The sequence below is a fragment of the Cherax quadricarinatus genome, chromosome 86 (assembly GCF_038502225.1).
Source record: "Cherax quadricarinatus isolate ZL_2023a chromosome 86, ASM3850222v1, whole genome shotgun sequence".
Classification (NCBI taxonomy): Eukaryota; Metazoa; Arthropoda; class Malacostraca; order Decapoda; family Parastacidae; genus Cherax; species Cherax quadricarinatus.
This window is the reverse complement of record NC_091377.1, coordinates 17,115,752-17,128,754: the sequence shown is the minus strand read 5'-3', so window position 1 is coordinate 17,128,754 and position 13,003 is coordinate 17,115,752. Positions and strand designations below refer to the sequence as shown.

Genomic DNA, 13,003 nt, shown 5'->3' with positions numbered 1-13,003 from the left:
CGAGGAGACGGTTTGAGGCAGTGGAGATGTCCTGTCTAAGGGCAATGTGTGGTGTAAATATTATGCAGAAAATTCGGAGTGTGGAAATTAGGAGAAGGTGTGGAGTTAATAAAAGCATTAGTCAGAGGGCAGAAGAGGGGTTGTTGAGGTGGTTTGGTCATTTAGAAAGAATGGATCAAAGTAGAATGACATGGAAAGCATATAAATCTATAGGGGAAGGAAGGAGGGGTAAGGGTCGTCATCGAAAGGGTTGGAAAGAGGGGGTAAAGGAGGTTTTGTGGGCTAGGGGCTTGGACTTCCAGCAAGCGTGCATGAGCGTATTAGATAGGAGTGAATGGAGGCGAATGATACTTGGGACCTGACGATCTGTTGGAGTGTGAGCAGGGTAATATTTAGTGAAGGAATTCAGGGAAACCGGTTATTTTCATATAGTCGGACTTGAGTCCTGGAAATGGGAAGTACAATGCCTGCACTTTAAAGGAGGGGTTTGGGATATTGGCAGTTTGGAGGGATATGTTGTGTATCTTTATACGTATATGCTTCTAAGCTGTTGTATTCTGAGCACCTCTGCAAAAGCAGTGATAATGTGTGAGTGTGGTGAAAGTGTTGAATGATGATGAAAGTATTTTCTTTTTGGGGATTTTCTTTCTTTTTTGGGTCACCCTGCCTCGGTGGGAGATGGCCGACTTGTTGAAAAAAAAAAAAATACATGAGTGAGAGGGGTTGGATTTGAGTGAGACTTGCTTAATGAGTAAATAGAATCATCAAAACTCATTTCTTGGGTAGCATTGAAAATTGGGTTGGGCAAATATTTTGTTATTGGGAAGGATTGTAAGGGACCTGCTTAGTATGGGCCAACAGGTCTGTTGCAATGTTCCTCCTTTCTTATGTTCTTATGTATTTATCCAACCTGAGACTGTTTCTTCATATTTACACAGAGTTTTTTAGGGAATTATGCCTCTATCAATGTTGTTCATCAACTTCAAAATCCTCAGCATAAGTATGATTTGGCGGTTGGGAATTCGCGAATCTGTGAAGCCCGCTAAAGTTGAAAATGCAAATGTTGAGGGTGGCCTGGTGGCTAAAGCTCCCGCTTCACACATAGAGGGCCCGGGTTCGATTCCCGGCGGGTGGAAACATATCGACATGTTTCCTTACACCTGTTGTCCTGTTCACTTAGCAGCAAATAGGTACCTAGGTGTTAGTCGACTGCTGTGGGTCGCATCCTGCGGGACAAGATTAAGGACCCCCAATGGAAATGAGTTAGACAGTCCTCGATGACGCACTGACTTTCTTGGGTTATCCTGGGTGGCTAACCCTCCGGGGTTAAAAATCTGAACAAAATCTTATCTTGCCTGTATATACATTTGGACCATTTACAGGTTAAGAATAAGTTTTAACCAGATCGCTATCTGTGCTGTAATATTACGGGTTTGAAGCCTCTGACCATGCTGTAGAATTATGAGATGAGCTCAGCCTACTCACCAGGAGACACCTCAGGATTTGGGGTTGCGATAGTCAAGGGGTTAATGTAGGGTGAGAGGTGAGTTTTATTTGAAGAACGTCGGGTTGGGAAGTATGGGTAGCCAGGAAGGGCAGCCCTCCCCACCCCACCCCACCCACATGTAATGTAAACAAACCAGACGAATGCGTCTGGTTTTTGTCACTTTACATTGTGTACAAGTTGTCTCCACGTTGATACAGTAGAATAAATAAAGAGAAACACTCCCATTCTCATGTAACACCATTTTTAAAAGAAATGATACTCAGAGTGAAGGCATACGAAAGGTATAATTTTTTAGCTACCCCCAGTACGTAATATTATTGTGTACACATTTTCTCTGATGTTGGACTACAAGTTGCCTGGCTACCACATCTCATATTTATGTTAATTTATTCTACTGTGGGGTGTATTTAGATGGATTAAGCAAAATGTCAATATTAACGTTTTATATGATATTTAATGCGCCTCACAGTGATTATTGTTATTATTATTATCATTGTTAATATGTCATCTTCAAGACTAGTAAGACACTCTTAGTGATTTTAATGTGTACCTGCATGCCAGCACAGTGTGCAAGTTTACTTAGGTACAGGTACACATAAGTATAATTATCAGTTATAATAATAATGTAGGTATGTAGTCTGCCTGGGCTACATACCTATACCTACCTACATAGCTACACGATATTTAACCCATAAACGGTCCAAGCAGATCTACGTTCACATGTGTAGTGCTACAAAAGTAGATCTACGTTTTTTTTACATTTTTTTTTTTCAACAAGTCGGTCGTCTCCCACCGAGGCAGGGTGACCCAAAAAAGAAAGAAAATCCCCAAAAAGAAAATACTTTCATCATCATTCAACACTTTCACCACACTCACACATTATCACTGTTTTTGCAGAGGTGCTCAGAATACAACAGTTTAGAAGCATACACATAAAGATACACAACATATCCCTCCAAACTGCCAATATCCCAAACCCCTCCTTTAAAGTGCAGGCATTGTACTTCCCATTTCCAGGACTCAAGTCCGACTATATGAAAATAACCGGTTTCCCTGAATTCCTTCACTAAATATTACCCTGCTCACACTCCAACAGATCGTCAGGTCCCAAGTACCATTCGTCTCCATTCACTCCTATCTAACACGCTCACGCACGCTTGCTGGAAGTCCAAGCCCTTGCCCACAAAACCTCCTTTACCCCCTCTCTCCAACCCTTTCGAGGACGACCCCTACCCCGCCTTCCTTCCCCTATAGATTTATATGCTTTCCATGTCATTCTACTTTGATCCATTCTCCCTAAATGACCAAACCACCTCAACAACCCCTCTTCTGCCCTCTGACTAATGCTCTTATTAACTCCACACCTTTTCCTAATTTCCACACTCCGAATTTTCTGCATAATATTTACACCACACATTGCCCTTAAACAGGACATCTCCACTGCCTCCAACCGTCTCCTCGCTGCTGCATTTACCACCCAAGCTTCACACCCATATAAGAGTGTTGGTACTACTACACTTTCATACATTCCCTTCTTTGCCTCCATAGATAATGTTTTTTGACTCCACATATACCTCAATGCACCACTCACCTTTTTTCCCTCATCAATTCTATGATTAACCTCATCCTTCATAAATCCATCCGCTGACATGTCAACTCCCAAGTATCTGAAAACATTCACTTCTTCCATACTCCTCCTCCCCAATTTGATATCCAATTTTTCTTTATCTAAATCATTTGATACCCTCATCACCTTACTCTTTTCTATGTTCACTTTCTACCTTTACACACATTCCCAAACTCATCCACTAACCTTTGCAATTTTTCTTTAGAATCTCCCATAAGCACAGTATCATCAGCAAAAAGTAACTGTCAATTCCCATTTTGAATTTGATTCCCCAAAATTTAATCCCACCCCTCTCCCGAACACCCTAGCATTTACTTCCTTTACAACCCCATCTATAAATATATTAAACAACCATGGTGACATTGCACATCCCTGTCTAAGACCTACTTTTACTGGGAAGTAGTCTTCCTCTCTTCTACACACCCTAACCTGAGCCTCACTATCCTCATAAAAACTCTTTACAGCAAGTTACCACCTATTCCATATACTTGCAACATCTGCCACATTGCTCCTCTATCCACTCTATCATATGCCTTTTCTAAATCCATAAATGCAATAAAAACTTCCCTACCTTTATCTAAATACTGTTCACATATATGCTTCAATGTAAACACTTGATCTACACATCCCCTACCCACTCTGAAACCTCCTTGCTCATCCGCAATCCTACATTCTGTCTTACCTCTAATTCTTTCAATTAGAACCCTACCGTACACTTTTCCTGGTATACTCAGCAAACTTATTCCTCTATAATTTTTACATTCTCTTTTGTCCCCTTTCCCTTTATATAAAGGGACTATACATGCTCTCCGCCAATCCCTAGGTACCTTCCCCTCTTTCATACATTTTTTTTTACATATTTTCAAATATAACAAAATAAAACGTAGATAAAAGTTTTTTTTTACACATTTTCAAATGTAAAAAAACAAAAAGAAGATCTACTTTTTTTTACATATTTTCAAATGTTGAAAAAACGTATACGTATATATGTTTGGACCGTTTACGGGTTAATGTTGCTCAGAGCCATGTTATTACCATCGACATACCATGTTCACTGAATTTAAGCGTTTCTATCACTACCTTTAGATGCCATCATAAACAAAGGGAGAAGTAATGAATAATGCATGCCGAGAATTGTAAACAAAAGCGTTATGTATGAAGGGGAGTGATGTAATGTTTTCCCTCTGCCCGGCTACCACACCTCCATAGTATATAAACATAAAATGTTTATATACTATGTAAAGTGTTTCATATATAATTTTGAAGATTAATTAATGAAAATGTCTAAATTACGTAAAATAAGACATTTAATGTGCCCAAGAGTGATTATTATTGCATAAGAGATATGTGCTCACGGAGAATGTAAACAAACCAGGTGGCGTGCGCCGCATTTGAAAGACTGCTAGCTATATAGAAAGTTTTGGTCATAATTTGAAATTGCCATATTGGCGGAACGCCGTAAGGTGAAACACCGTAAAACGGGGCCCTACTGTACACACAACACAGATAAATAGATATACTAGTATTCAATAGATAAAATAAAATTTAAATAAACATTTAAAATAGCATTTACTTACCTTTATTGAAGAGACTTGCTGGCATCTGGAAGATGCCAGCACAGAACAAAAAAGTTAGCCTGTCTTTCATAGGCTTGTGTCCTGCCAGAGCCTTTTCCTCCTGAGTAATGTAGGTCCTCTTAGGCATTTTCTTCCAAAACAGCTGTTTTGTCACAAATGAACACTTATTGGGCTTTGAATTTTTCAGTCTCTACGTACCCCTTAAATTCATGCACAAATTTTTCAGCTGGCTGGTTGCCTGGCTGACTGGCTGGCTGGTTGCCTGGCTGGCTGGCTGGCTGGCTGGCTGGCTGCCTGGCTGCCTGCCTGCCTGCCTGCCTGCCTGCCTGCCTGCCTGCCTGCCTGCCTGCCTGCCTGCCTGCCTGCCTGCCTGCCTGCCTGCCTGCCTGCCTGCCTGCCTGCCTGCCTGCCTGCCTGCCTGCCTGCCTGCCTGCCTGCCTGCCTGCCTGCCTGCCTGGCTGGCTGCCTGGCTGCCTGGCTGCCTGGCTGCCTGCCTGCCTGCCTGCCTGCCTGCCTGCCTGCCTGCCTGCCTGCCTGCCTGGCTGGCTGGCTGGCTGGCTGGCTGGCTGGCTGGCTGGCTGGCTGGCTGGCTGGCTGGCTGGCTGGCTGGCTGGCTGGCTGGCTTGCTGGCTGGATGGCTGCCTGGCTAGATGGCTGCCTGGTTGCCTGGATGGCTGGCTGGATGGATGGCTGCCTGGCTGGCAGGAGGAGCACGCAGGGTAATGTTCACTCAAGGATAAACAACACTAGACTGGCTCACGACACCTTTGCGGGGAGGCACGCAAGCGTGGGCAGGCGGACAAGTCTGGTATGCTGGCCGAAACTCTGGGCAACAGCTGAAACTCAGGACAAAATTTGGCCGAAAAAAGCTATCAAAACTCGAAGCGGCCAATACTCAGGGTGGCCGAAACTTGGGGTTCCACTGTATTACAAATAATGATTCAAACAGTACTATTTTGTTGATTAGCAAATGTTTAATAGCCTAGAGGTCGTATAATATTTGGGAGAGTTGCTTCAAATCGATTAGATGTTGTTTTGGTTGGTTTGGTTAATATTGAGAGATGAGACAATTTTTAAGCATAGCCCTATATTTGTATGCAGTCAGGGGATCTTTTACTGGTTCAGGTAGTGAATTCGAGATCTTTAGGCTCTTTATGTTCATTGCATTTTTTGCATAGTGTGAGATTGATATGAGGGATGTTGAAGAGTGCCTTATGCCTTATGTTGTGACTGTGCATTCTGTTGTAGCTGTCAAGGAGAAATTTAAGCGGAGGGTTTATATTGGAGGTTAATGTTCTGTATATATAGTAGGCACAAATAGTATGAGTGTATGTCTCATATATTTAGTAGGTTCAAGATTTTGAAAAGTGGTGGGGTGTGCTGTCTGGCACGGGAGTTGATCATCTGCACAGCAGCTTTTTGTTGGGTTATTAAAGGTTTAAGGTGGTTGGCTGTGGTTGATCCCAGGCACAAATACCATAGGTGAAGTAGGGATATATTAGAGAGTGGTAAATGATAAGGAATGTCATATGGGGGACACAGTGCTATATCTTGGAAAGGATGCCTACTAATTTGGAAATTTTCTTGGATATAAGCTGGATGTGGGAATGAAATTTAAGATTATAGTCAAGGTGAAGACTTAGAAATTTACCCTCAGTGTGTTTTGTAATGGGGGGACCATTTACCGATATGTTAAGTTGGAATGGCTGGTAAGAAGTTGAAATGACTGGAACACAACTTATCCATATGTTGGGGATACTGTGTTTGTAACTGAGCCATTCTTAATACAGTAAACCTTCTATATATTTGACTATAACTGAGGGGAGCAGGTGGCCAGTAATGATAATTGTTGTGGATAAAAAATTTTTTTTTGCCATGATTGTAACAATAATTAACAGGTCTGCAACCACAGGACTTTGTGCATTGGCTCCAAATTTGTTGATCCAGCAGATTGTTCCATATTTGTGAAGTCTGTTGAATGGAAGGTTTACCCTAACTCCATCCTTGCTTATTTCTAGGTCTTTTGTTTTACATTACCTGATATTTGCACCACATCTCCTGATGTGGTGCAAATATCAGGTTTACATGTAACTTCATTATTTTCTGAACTGCTTGATTATTTTAGAATGCCTTTCAACTTCCATGTCCATCACACACAGTGTCAGCACATTTATGCTTTATCAAATATTGTATAGTATATACATCACACAGCATTGTACATGTATGCACCATTGCACAGTGTCAGCATATCTTTATTCCATCGCATGTGTGTGCACTCTAGCTCTCACTCTCACTTAAGGGAATTTAAATACTCACCCTGATTCAGACTGACAGAAAGCTTTTATGTACATAGTTCTCTTTTTTTTTTTTTTTCAACAAGTCAGCCGTCTCCCACCGAGGCAGGGTGACCCAAAAAAGAAAGAAAATCCCCAAAAAGAAAATACTTTCATTATCATTCAACACACTTTCACCACACTCACACATTATCACTGTTTTTGCAGAGGTGCTCAGAATACAACAGTTTAGAAGCATATACGTATAAAGATACACAACATATCCCTCCAAACTGCCAATATCTGTGTGTGAGAAATAAAAATGCTTTCACTTTAGCTTAATAATACGTATATGTATTGCTTTTCAGCCTTTTTGTGAGTGTAAGCAAGCCACTGCCACACCTACTATGCTGGTCGTTGTTGTTTGAGGGGTGACTCCAGGAGAAGTATTTGAAATTCAGCAAGTTGTAACAGCTGTGAATCCTCCTTGTGAAGTAATTGTGGCGTCAACACATTTTGCACATCCCACTGATTCTGTTATTAATACTTTACAGCCCAATCCATTTCTTAGACATGTTTAGTGTTTCTTCCTCTTTTTACTCATAAGATTTATAATAATTTTCACAAAAATACTGTGTTAACCATTTAGAAAACTCCTGCATTCCAACTTGGGGAAGAACATATTATTTTTATTTGTTTTAAGTGTTATAAACCCTGATAAAGGAAAAAGCAAATCCTACATGGACAGAAAATAAAATAGACTAGAAAGGATGTGTTTAGTTCAGCAGATTTGATTGAAATAAAAATATACAGATCCTTTCCAGTCGGCATTTTAATTTCTGTCCATGTGGGATTTAACTTTTCATATTGTTATATATTTATTATGTTTATGCTAAATAAATTATATGATTGGTACATTATATTACATTGCTCAGTACCAAGACTTCTTATTAGCCCTTTCAGGGTCCAAGGCCCAAATCTGGAGTCACGCACCAGTGTCCAAGAATTTAAAAAAAAAAAATTAATTTTTTCTTATGAAATCGTAGAGAATCTTTTTGTGAAGGTAATAAAACAAAAAGTACGAAATTTGGTGGAAAATTGACGAAATTATGCTCTCGTGAATTTTGATGTGTCAGCGACATTTACGAATCGGCGATTTTGCCGACTTTGACTCCCATTTTAGGCCAATTACATTATTCCAATCAACCAAATTCTTAGCTATTTCACTAGTATTACTTCTATTCTATCGATTGAGCACAAGAAATCGCCAAGTCAACTGTTTCAACTACAAAATAAAGTGATCGGAAATTGTTAATTTGGCCAATTTAACACAAAGTTCAAAATATTCCAATTTCAAAATAGGGTCCAGAATAAACAATGTAGGCATTCCTGGCACTAAACTAACGTTTCCTCTGTTCAATAGTTATGTTTTGAGGCTTTACAAATAAATTCCATTTTGATTTTTTATTCACATAATGAATTTTTATTCACACCAAAAAATAGAAGATACTGTTATGCACCTCTTCAAGGGGGGCTCCTTGGCGTGGTGAAGAGGCTCTTGGTCTGAGGAATTAGCCCTGTCGGTCTTCTTCCTCAGACCGAACCTAATTACCCCCCATTCTCCCCTCCCCTATCCCATCCTCCCCATCCTCCCCTTTTTCCATTCCTCCTCCTCCTCCTCACCCCTCCCTTTTGCCCTTCCTCTTTTTAGCCTTCGTGATTTCTCCCACAGGCGCGCTAGTTCCTAGGTAGGGGAAAGGACACCGGGGTCGATCCCATTCCGTTGAGGTTTCTTGGCGGTGGCGTAGTTTGCCGTGGAATCTGGATTGCCTAGGGATGTCCCGATCCCTCTCCGGTATCCTGGAGTAGCTTTGGGTGTCTTTTGGGCGACGGGTGTATCTCTGGAAGCCACCTTTCGGATTCCGGGGGTGGTGGCTGAAGGAGGTATGCTTTGTGGCGGATATCCGGCCGCCCTCTCTTTTGTCCACCGAGGTAGCTCGGCAGATGTGAGGTTGCTATCCCGGATTGCTGGTTTACTGGCATGAAGGGTAGGGTATGGCACGGGTTCCATGCTGCATCTGCACTACTAGCGGTGTCGAGTCCTCTTGGGCGCGGAGGGAGATTTCCGGCCCTTTCATTCCTCCTGGGAACTATTCCTCCCCGCTCCCCCCTTTTTTTATTCTTTTTTTTGTTTTTATTTTCTTTTCTTCTTTCTTTTTTTTTCTTAAAAACAAAAAGCAAAGGAGTAACCTAACCATGGCAGCCCTAGTCCATGAAACCACTACCCCCGGGCCCCTTCTTGATACCGCACCCCATTCTGACCCTGCCTTGTGTTTAGACCACTCTTCGGACACTCCTGATGCCCCTGTACCTCTTGCTGGTGCTGTTTCCTCACCCGCTTCAGGTACCGGGGCTTCGACTGACTCCTTCGATTTGTCTGAACTCCACTCTCCTTTGACTATGCTTCCGGCTTCTCCCTCTACGGTACGGCAATTTTCGAATCGCCCACCCATTTCATGCCGGACCAACTCCGGTCCTACTCCTAAACGCCAACGTCAATCTCCTGATGATGCTCCGTCGTTACCTTCCCATTCTACTCGGAAACGACCGACACGTCAAGCACTCCCTCTCCACGCTCAGTTTCGGACCACACAATGGACTAAATTCTTTACTTTAAGACCAACTTCTTCTTCTGCCTACCTTTCTGACCATAGTATTGCCAAAGCGCTCCTGCGTCATGTTGGCAGAGATATTTCATTTCACGCTCTCAGGAGCGGTACGCGCATCGTCACTGTCCAGAATGCTACCCAAGCTCATGATCTTTCTCTCCTTTCGAATATCGATACTACTCCTATCACTATTGAAAAACATCTTTCTCTCAATTCTTGTAGTGGTACTGTCATTCTGCCCCATACCATAGTCCAACAGAATTTCCAGTCATGTGGCAATGACATTTTTGAACAGCTGGAACTCCAGGATCTCCCAATCCTCAAAGTAGACACTTATGTCCTTCCTGCCCGGGGGCGGAGACGTTACCCTTGCAATGTGGCTCGTTTAACTTTTGACAGCCGAGAACTCCCGTCCTCTGTATATGTCGCGGGACATCGGTTACAAGTTCGAAAGGTGATACCTACACCGCAACAATGTAGAAATTGCTGGCGTTTTGGTCACCCAGCGAAATATTGCAGATCTATGGCCGAATGCCCAGTCTGTGGTGCCGACAACCATTCTAATACATCTTGCAGTCAACCTCCATCTTGCCTTAATTGTAATGAAGCTCACCCTTCGTACTCCCGCCGTTGCCAGGTCTACTTAAATGAACGTGAAATCCGTTGCCTCAAAGAGGCAGAAGGTCTCCCTTATGCTATGGCAGTTACTCATCTCCGCCTCCAAGGGAGACTACCCCGTGTTTCTTATTCTCGTGTTTCCAAACATCCCCCCACTTCTGGGGTCCCATCTTCTGCAGCCTCCTCTGTTGTTACCCCTCCCATAGCCATTACGGCATCTAATCCTTTTGCTGTCCTTGGCTCTGACGTCCCGACTACAACTCAGTCTGTTCTCACATCTTCGCGTCCTTCCTCACAAGCCCCAGTATCGACAAGACCTCGTACGACACCTAATACCAATCGCCCCTCTACTCAGAAGTCCAAAAAATCCACATTGCTCAAATCTTCTTTGCCCCTTCCTTCCCTTCTTCCACCTCCACACGTTACCTTTCCAGTCTCTGTACCTAGTTCTTCCCCTCTCTCTGGCTCTATTACAAGTGTGGAGATTCACCCTCCTCCTCGTACTATGCCTTCCACCCCCGTCCCCTCCCAAGTTTCTCCCTCTTCTGTCACCTCCCAGGTTTCTACCTCTTCTGTCCCCCCCCACACTTCATCTCCAGTCCCTTACACTTTTCCCTCCCCCTCTACTTTGGTACAGTCCATTACTGTCCCAATTTTTACTCACCCTCCTCCTCCTATCTCCAATATGGTTTCCCATACATCTTTGAATTCAGAAACACTTGAAGCCATTTCAGAATATATTGCAGAGACTAAACCTTCAATGGACACTGATTCACTTCCTGTTCCTTCTCTTCCCTCTCCTCCATCTTCACAACCCCATTCTTCGCAACGCTCCGTTCCTTCGCTACTTGAACATCTTCCAATGCCACCACACGTTGACTTTTCTAACCCCTCTAGTCCGTAGGTGCCTTTACCTACAGATTCCTGATATTTTCTTCATCGCCAATCATGGCCTATTTACAGTGGAATATCCGCGGCCTCAGGGGTAATCGGGGTGAGCTTCAGATGTTGCTTTCCAGGTTTTCCCCTGTTGGTGCTTGCTTACAAGAACCAAAATTACACTCGGCTGTTTTCCAACCTATCTCAGGCTATAATTTATTGTATTCTTCGGATCCTTTCTCAGATGGGACCTTTAATGAAAGTGCCCTTCTTCTACGCAATGATATTCCGTACTGTCAACTATTTGTCCATACCTCGCTGCATTACACTGCAGCCCGTATCCACTTGAATAAGTGGTTTACAATATGTTCTTTATATCTCTCTCCTTCTCGAGCATTTTCTATCCCAGACTTTGCCTTTCTTGTTTCATCCTTACCACCACCACTTCTGTTACTTGGTGATTTTAATGCCCACCATTTCCTCTGGGGGGGGTCTCATTGTGACTCACGTGGCATTCAGTTGGAGGCTTTTCTTGCCTCTCACCCCCTCCATGTTTTAAATACGGGTACTCCCACCCATTTTGATCCTCGTACTCATACTCTCTCTTGCATCGATCTATCAGTCTGCTCTTCCTCCACTGCACTAGACTTCACCTGGTCTGTTCTACCAGACTTACATGACAGCGATCATTTTCCGATCATTCTTACTTCTCCTTCCTATTCACCACCTTCCCGTAGCCCTCGCTGGCAATTTGATCGGGCAAATTGGGATCTTTACTCACACCTCACTGCTTTTAGTGAGGTTCCTTCTTCATCCTCCATTGATGAGCTCCTACACATCTTCTCGACATCAGTTTATACCGCGGCTTCTCATTCTATACCCCAAACCTCAGGCAGGCATTCTCAGAAGTGCGTGCCTTGGTGGTCTCCTGCTTGTGCTCGTGCAGTACGTTTGAAACGTGCTGCATGGGGCAGGTACCGGTACAATAGAACCGCTGAGAGACTTGTTGATTTTAAGCAGAAGCGTGCGATCGCTCGCCGTGTCATCCGTGAAGCTAAACGCACTTGTTGGCGAGACTATGTTTCCACCATCACCTCTGCTTCTTCTATGAGTGCAGTCTGGAAAAAAGTGAGGAAATTGAGTGGTAAATACTCTCCTGACCCGGCTCCTGTTCTACGGGTCACTGGTGTTGATATAGCAAACCCTCTCGACGTTGCCATTGAACTTGGCACACATCTGGTCCGTATTTCCCGAGGGCTCCATCTATGCCCCTCGTTTCTTTCCTCAAAGTCTGCCAGAGAGTTAGTACCCTTGGACTTTTCTTCTCTCGGAGAAGAACAGTATAATGTGCCTCTTACACTTCAAGAACTGGAGGCAACGCTCTCAGCTTGCCGATCATCGGCAGCTGGGCCTGATGACATTCATATTCGTATGTTACAACATTTACATCGGTCAGCCCTTGTAGTCCTCTTACACCTCTTCAATCTTATTTGGGCACAAGGAGTTCTTCCCCAGCTGTGGAAATCTGCCATTGTTCTCCCTTTCCGCAAACCGGGTACTACAGGACATGATGCCTCCCACTATCGCCCCATCGCTCTTACAAGTGCAGTTTGCAAAGTGATGGAACGCCTCGTAAATCGACGTTTAATGTGGTATTTAGAGACTCACAACAGTCTCTCCGCTAGTCAATATGGCTTTCGTAAGGGTCGTTCTACCATAGACCCCTTACTACGCTTGGATACGTATGTTCGTAATGCCTTTGCGAATAATCACTCAGTTATTGCCATATTTTTTGACCTTGAGAAGGCATATGACACAACTTGGAGGTATAATATTTTGGCCCAGGCCCATTC

General features: G+C 43.3%; 1 protein-coding gene across 8 annotated transcripts in view; it reads left to right on the top strand.

Annotated features, from left to right (window-relative positions):
- LOC128691749 (sec1 family domain-containing protein 2) overlaps window positions 1–7,899 on the top strand; it is a 50,117-nt gene extending 42,218 nt beyond the window's left edge. For all 8 annotated transcript variants that reach the window (XR_011394449.1, XR_011394446.1, XR_011394448.1 and 5 more), the window contains one exon: window positions 7,353–7,899. Coding sequence is in view for 2 of the 8 variants with exons in the window: in XM_053780665.2 (XP_053636640.1) it covers window positions 7,353–7,363 (11 nt within the window). In the remaining 6 variants the exon portion in view is untranslated. The remainder of the gene's footprint in view (window positions 1–7,352) is intronic.
- The last annotated feature ends 5,104 nt before the right edge of the window (window positions 7,900–13,003 follow it).